At 41.5% G+C, this 7126-nt stretch overlaps 1 protein-coding gene across 2 annotated transcripts; it reads left to right on the plus strand.

The window, feature by feature from the left end:
- The first annotated feature begins 1043 nt into the window (after nucleotides 1–1043).
- Nucleotides 1044–6816, plus strand: nup35 (nucleoporin 35). Of its 2 annotated transcripts, none has more exons than XM_086267542.1 (9): nucleotides 1044–1326; nucleotides 1928–2095; nucleotides 2201–2331; nucleotides 2991–3048; nucleotides 4220–4328; nucleotides 4406–4475; nucleotides 6034–6162; nucleotides 6274–6402; nucleotides 6495–6816. In XM_086267542.1, the coding sequence occupies exons 1-9, from the start codon at nucleotides 1314–1316 to the stop codon at nucleotides 6570–6572; spliced, it is 885 nt and encodes a 294-aa protein (XP_086123668.1). In that variant the 5' UTR covers nucleotides 1044–1313; the 3' UTR covers nucleotides 6573–6816. The 2 variants fall into 2 exon arrangements, with proteins under 2 accessions (XP_086123668.1, XP_086123669.1); XM_086267543.1 differs by having other exon boundaries at nucleotides 2204–2331.
- The last annotated feature ends 310 nt before the right edge of the window (nucleotides 6817–7126 follow it).

Here is a 7126-nt window from a genome sequence, read left to right on the forward strand (position 1 = left end):
TTCAGTGTCCGGAAAAGAATTATGAGATAAAAATTTCTTATGCATAATTAAAATAAAGTAACCAAATGGGGGAAATATATAATATTCAATTAAAAAACGTTGATTTAATTACTAGATCAATGCATTTTAGTTATTCTTGAACTTTTGGTTAATTGATCAGCAATCCAACCTTCTAATATTTCACAACATATTTGTTTTCTAGCATTCCTTGTGTTTATTACACTATATGTAAACGACCTGTAAGGATTGTTTTGTTTGTTCTTTCTACTAGTGCTTTTCTTTTCATGGATTTTTCGTGGATGCAATTACTCCATCAGTCAGTACAGGTCCCAAAGAGGTTATTAATGTGATGCTAAAATGCTGATGTTTAAATGAAGCTATTAAAAAGTTCATTTACGTTAGACTTTTCAGGTACTTAGGTTGTAGTGATTTCATTAAAAATCCTCGTTTGGCCATACCAAGGGGTTAATAATGCTACAAAAATCTTATTTTTAAAGCAGTTCCCTTAAGAACTGGCCACACTGGATCATCTTTGTTTGTTTATCATTCAACACTGATTCCCCGTCAAATAGCAGATTGTATCACAGGAATAAAGTCTGTAGTGGTCAAGAGTTTTCTCCTGTGACTATGTACAGAAACACCCTTTTTCCACAGAGCTTGGTTGCCAGGTTTTCCCTCGTTTAATGTGACTGGGTCAGATTTTACCCAGAATGTGAAACATCTAAAATAGGAATTACAACTGGAGCACTTACAGCATGAAGCAAAAGAAAAAAGTGTAGTACAGTCTATAGTATATAGATTTTATTGAGTCCCTTAAATGTTTTCGGTTAAGCCAAAAATAAACAGATTGAAGAATCATTAAAAACAGATCCCTAGTATGCCTGTTGATAAAAAAAATTTAAGTGTAAGAAAATAAAAGCCCTCAGATATTTTCTTTTCTTTGTACGTTCATTTCATTCATTAGAAAAATACAAAGGAACGACGTTACGCAGGGCCATTGAACGCGTCATCACATTGACGCTTTCTAAATTCGCCGGAAGTAAGCTGTAGTACTTCCAGTTTAGCGTCAGCCTTTTCCCAGTGCCTCTGAACTCCAGAAACACCCCGTGGCGGACTGAAAGAGTAGATTTTAAATCGGTCAGCTGTAACAGTTTAGGTCCTTAAAAACAACACTGACTCCTAGTCGCGTTTACGGTGCAGTAACAGTGAGATATTGTGACACATCATTTAGCTTTGTTAGCCGGCTGCCATCCTTTTTTCCGAGCGTCACTTCCTACTTTTGAAAATCGCGGCCAGAAAGGAAAGAAACAGAGATGGAGTTACAAGGTAAGGAAAACTTTTAGAAATGTTAATCCGTTGCGTTCTGATTGATGGTATTAGCTATTCGGCATTTATGGCTTTATTAGGCAAGCATGTCATATGTCATCTGTCAACTCTGTGTTGGGGCAGCGGTGCTAATTTTCTTGCTTTAGAAGAAGGTAGAAGGTAAAGCACTACAAAAAAGCCCATGTGTCGACCACAAGTGGCTGTATTTTAGTATTTCTTTATATAGATCGATAGATGAATACTTTAATCATTAGTTAAGATTTTTATAAATTGCGGATGTCCTAAGACAAGAGAATAAGTTTAAAAAAAAATATGCTCATGGCTCACAATAAAGTTCACACCATGAGAACATTCGTTTTTTCAGTAACTAAGATTCCTCTACACAGAGCATCATTCAAATAAATATACACCAATTTGCGTTCATCTCCAGATTTAACATTGATAATAAACACCTAGATTTGGGGCATTTGTTCCCACTTGTCAGAGTGAAGACATGCTGTCAGAAGCTTCATAATAATATACTAGCATCTAAGCTCTAAAGCTGTATTTCTATTAATGGCTGTTTTGGACCGTCTGTCATTAAATTATCCCTGTCTCTCAGTGGGTTCAGAGCCGATGACCTTGGGCTCTCCTACCTCTCCTAAGCCAACCTCTGGGGCTCAGTTTCTGCCCGGTTTCCTGATGGGTGACCTGCCAGCTCCAGCAAGCCCACAGCCTCGCTCTTTTAGCCTGGCCTCACCACTTGCGGATAGCACAAGCACACTTCGAGGTGAGTGGAAGAAGAGACATACCTGATTGTTGTCTAAAGCTTATATTTTAGATTATTTAGATTAATTAGTGACTCATATTCATACTTAACTTATTTTAAATGGAGGAGGTGGTGGTGGAGGTTCTGCCATGCAGCCTGTTGTCCCCACACCCAAAGACAAGAGTGGAGCCCCACCTGTTCGCAGTATCCATGACGACCTGGTTACTGTAGCGACACCTCTTGCTGCACACAGACAGGTGGGTAAGCATGCACGGTAAAGTGAGTTAAACTGCCTATTTTCACATGAAAGCTGCCACCTCCTGGTTTTGTAACCAAGACAATAGCAGGGATAGCAGGGGGGGTTGGAGAGGGAGACTGAATTAAGAAATGCAAATGGGTGAAGGCTCTGCCATCAGACGCTCCCCAATGAACCCCGACCCCAGGTCAGACACAGTCACCTTGTGTCCAGTGACACAAGTGCCATTCTTCTTCACAGAGGTGTCTTTTGAATCACATTTAGTTAAGCACCTAACCCCGGACTAGTTTGGGACAGAACTCCTGGGATCTTTCACAAACAGCAACGCCTCTACCTTCAGTAAGGTGGTGAAACATGGAGGCCTTATAGCATTTCATGGTGACTTAATTTCTGTACATCATCATGCATGGTCAATATAATTTTCATATGTTCACAGATGTTCAGGAATAGATACAGGTGGTTGAATGGCACACAATTGATTCCTGAGCAGGTGCATGATGAAAGTAAACATAAAGTAGGCAAACCAAAAAAAACCCCAGCGTGACAAGGCTCATTACAGGCCAGATGACTGGCTAGTGCTTGTGTTTGATGAAAGTTCACGGTGACATGTGAAAAAGGCTTTTTAAAAACATGTTCCTCTGTCTGATTAACTCTCTACAGTCGTTCCCAGTCATGCAGTCTCCTCTGTCAGCACGTCAGGCCTCCACTCCAGGAACAGGTACACACTGACACTGCTGACTACTCTGTTCGTAGTGACTTGACAACAACTTCTAACAGTAATGCTCGTGTTATGCGTCGCAATGGCTAGAAGTCATCAAGGATAATTTTTTTTTGTAGAAACATTTAAAAACAGTGGCTTCCTGAGAGTACTTTAAAAAAAATGTAAATAAATAAAAAGAGCAGCTGGTGACAGAAGTCATTGTAGCTAGTGAAGTGAGGGATTAGCCGGCTAAGTCAACAATCAAACTTTGACGGGAGCAGAAATATGAAGTTGGTTAGACTAATTATTACTGTCACTTGTAGCACTGGTTCACTGCTCAGTTATGGAGTGACAGATCTATATCCAGAGCAGCCCAAAATCCTCTCACTCATCATGCTTTTGCCCTTAGTGGAATTCCTGGTGGTACTTTTATCTAGACAGTTGATGGTCAGTGGCATTGCAAAAGCATATTCGGTTTTATAAAGGGAAGCAGAGTGTTGGTTGTAGCACTAATTAGAAAATGTTACTCTTTTCTTACTTTTTGACTAGCCTAGATTTAGATTGCATTTTGATCACAGTGACACTAAGGGGAAATGGTGGTATGAGACTGTGGCACAACCATAATTATTGCGACAGTGTGCAACAAATATGAGGCCATGTTTTCTTTAGGCTGGTTGCTTCAAAGACGGGTGGCAGGGCTGGGATGTTTCGCAGTCAGTTGCTGGCTTCAAAGCAACTTTGTTGCATCGAGATGGCAAAACGGATGAAGTCTGTCTGTGATCATTTTTTCTGTGTTAATAGACAAGACAAATAGTGACGTGGCTGCTGGATGTTGATAAGACTGCAAAACAGACACTTTGCAACTTTTCTTTTATGTGGGAATATAACTAGAACGTGATTTTAACTCGCTAGACAGCCACGTTTAGTATTTTTCCTCTCTATCTTCTAGTTTACAAGGTTTCCATCCTACTTTCATTCTACTGTTACTGAACCATTAGGAGAATTGGTAGCTAGTAGCTTACCTGCATTCTTTCATTGTTTGTTGCTGTAAAACCTGATAACACTTGCAGCTGCAGATACTGACACATCAGTGCACAAAGCTTTGTTTGTGTTGGCACTGAAAAGGTTTATCCTTTTGCTCACAGTGGGGTTTATGGGGATTAACTGGGTAACATATCTGTCCCGACAGGCATGCAGCAGATGTGTCTGTCACCAGCTCAGGTGGACCCCTTCTACACTCAGGGAGAGTCTTTGTCATCTGACGACCAGCTGGACCAGACCTGGGTCACAGTGTTCGGGTATTTATGCTCACACTTCATCACACTTCAGTTTAAATGCACTCTGTGTACATTAAGGGTATGTCTGTGTGTTTTAGCTTCCCTCCAGCCTCGGCTTCCTACATCCTGCTCCAGTTCGCTCAATACGGAAACATCCTCAAACACACGGTGAGACACTCGCACATCATTATCAGACTGCAGGATATTTGTGTCTGATCAAACGGGCACTATATCATATAGTGTTTGCATATTAACTATATACCGTTAATATGCAAACAAGTAAAGATGAGCTGTGTTCCAGTAGTAAAAACAAATACTAAAACAGAGTTAAAGGTGTAGTGAAAATCAAGAATGGGAACTCTTCATGGGATTTTATCCCAGTCCTCCTGGAAAAGAATTGTGATAAAATACACCTAAGAAATCCACCCAATACATAGGAACAAAAACTCTGTTACGTAATATAATCAGCTACTTCTCCGGTCAGTCCATCGTCCCATGGATGAAATTGCTGTAGTGGCTCGAGAATGACCTGCCTGTCCCTCCGGATCGCAGCAGACCTCCAGAGCAGAACAAGGTCACCATCACTAGCTGCAGAGCAGCAGGCTACATGACTGCAGGGCACAGTACATAAGAGAGAGAGCAGAATAACATGTTTGCTTCCTGACATTTCTGGTGTTTAACTGAATCCATTATACCTGCTAGCAGTGAAATACAGTTAAGTCCATAAGTATATGGACGGTGACACTTTTTTATCGTTTTGCATCTGAATACAGTCACAGAGGACTTTAAATCAAACAGTCGAGATGGGACCAAAATGCATGGTCACATCTTGTGGACCTAACTGTATTTTCAGTGCCAGTGACTGCAGCACAGGCCCCAACTACCAACCAACACTTGTTGAGCTAAAAACATCTGTTTCAATGACGTCAGTCCACAGGACATGTTTCCAAAATGCAGCACGCCTCTGGATGTTTATTTCTAAACGTTAGGCATTCAAATTCATGCTGAGGATGCAGGAAAGGTTTCCTACTGAGCATCGTTGAAGGTCATGCCTGAATCTTTTTAAGTCACTGCGGTTTTTCTTGACCTCTTGGCCACCACAGGCCCTGATGGCTGCCATTTCCTACAGACGGATGAAACGTCTATCAAAAACATTTTATGACTGCTGGTTTTGCATCGCTTCCTAATGACTTTCCTAGTATTGGCTCTGAACAAGCACCAACAGACTAAATGAAGTCTGACATTGTAGCAGAAAGTTTCTGATGGTTCAGATCTTTCGGTTGTTGAGATCTTTCAAAGTTGAGTCAGTGACCAAAGTGTAAAAGTTGTTTGTTACCGGTGAGAGTTGATCCACATAAATCTTACAAATCATCTGTGAAATGATTGCACCTGTTTACAATCACAGTATTGGTATTTGGAAATCAGGTGCAATGAGTGAGTCTGACTGTGAAACCACATACTGTTTAAAACTGCTTCATTGTTGGCTTCACTTTTCAGACCTGGAAGCTGCATCTGTCTCTTATGCTGTCTGTGGTCCAGAGCGGACAGTCAGTGTATTTGAACACCTTGAAATCAGAGCACAGACAGGCTGTTGGAGCCCTGAGTCAGTGTTGGATGGTGTTTGTGATTTAGAGCCCAGCTCTAGTCGCAGCCCAACCAGAGAAGCAACTGGAGTTTGAGGTGTATTGCTGTGAACTAAGTTAACCTATTGATGACGTGTTGACAGATGGCGTCTCCTGGTAACTGGATGCACCTTCAGTATCAGTCCAGACTTCAGGCCAGGAAAGCACTGTCCAAAGATGGAAAGGTGTTCGGTGACTCCATCATGGTGGGAGTCAAACCCTGCATAGACAAGGTTGGGTTCCTGCTGCTCCTGTCTGATCTTCTCTCTGAGCTGTGATCGATTGTCCACACTAAGTTAAACTGAGTTTGAAGGAGCAATGAAGTTCGTTTATCTGTCTCTCAGAGCGTGATGGACAGCACTGAGGCTGTCTCTACTCCTGTCTCCTCCTCCTTCTCCGCGCTCCCTACCACCCCTCGCTCTGCAATCAGACCACTCAGCGCCACCTACAGGAACTCAGGCAGTGACTACCAGGTGAACTGTTACCCAAGAGTTTAGTCTGGTCAACTTTAAGAGTTGACATCTTGTTTTTCTTCGACTATAAATGCATGTGTGTCTGTGTTTAGGTGGTAGCAGACAAACAGACACCCAGGAAGGATGACAGCTTTGTTTCCAAGGCGATGGAGTACATGTTTGGCTGGTGACGCTGCATAAAAGGATGCCTGCAGTTTCAGGAGAGAGAGGGCAAGTGGTGGGAAGAGAGATGAACTGATTCACTACTGTGTGTGTGTGTGTGTGTGTGTGTGTGTGTGTGTGTGTGTGTGTGTGTGTGTGTGTGTGTGTGTGTGTGTGTGTGTGCTAAAATGTAGGATCTTTTCTTGCTGTCTTCTTTTATAATCAGTGTTTCAATGTTTTTTAATCTTTGTCTCAATAAAAATGTTGTTTTTTTTTTTTAACTCATTGAAATCGTTTTCATTCAGAGATGTTCTTCCAGCAGCCAAGGAGTGGGCTGTTCACTACAGTCACATTGTCAAGTAGATAAGGATTTTTGGCTGTATTAAACGGTATGAAGGATGTGGCCATCATTGTATCACCTGCTGTATGATGAAGACCTGTTATGACAAACAAGGGGTCGATATCTCACACACACGTATTGTCACTGTTCCTATTTATGTTCCTTTTTAATCTGAAACTAGTGATTGAGCTGTTACAACTAGAAGTCTGCAGGCAGTTAAAAAGAATCCAGTTTTAAGATACA

The sequence above is a fragment of the Aulonocara sp. 'chitande type north' Nkhata Bay genome, linkage group LG16 (assembly GCF_057382095.1).
Source record: "Aulonocara sp. 'chitande type north' Nkhata Bay isolate Kocher_YH1m ecotype deep benthic linkage group LG16, A_spYH_male_GT1.1, whole genome shotgun sequence".
Classification (NCBI taxonomy): Eukaryota; Metazoa; Chordata; class Actinopteri; order Cichliformes; family Cichlidae; genus Aulonocara; species Aulonocara sp. 'chitande type north' Nkhata Bay.

Excerpts from the sequence above, each read along its gene's own strand:
- nup35 (XM_086267542.1), top strand. Across the intron at positions 2,332-2,990 it reads CTCTTGCTGCACACAGACAG|TCGTTCCCAGTCATGCAGTC; the intron begins GTGGGTAAGCAT and ends AACTCTCTACAG. Across the intron at positions 6,163-6,273 it reads TCAAACCCTGCATAGACAAG|AGCGTGATGGACAGCACTGA; the intron begins GTTGGGTTCCTG and ends TCTGTCTCTCAG.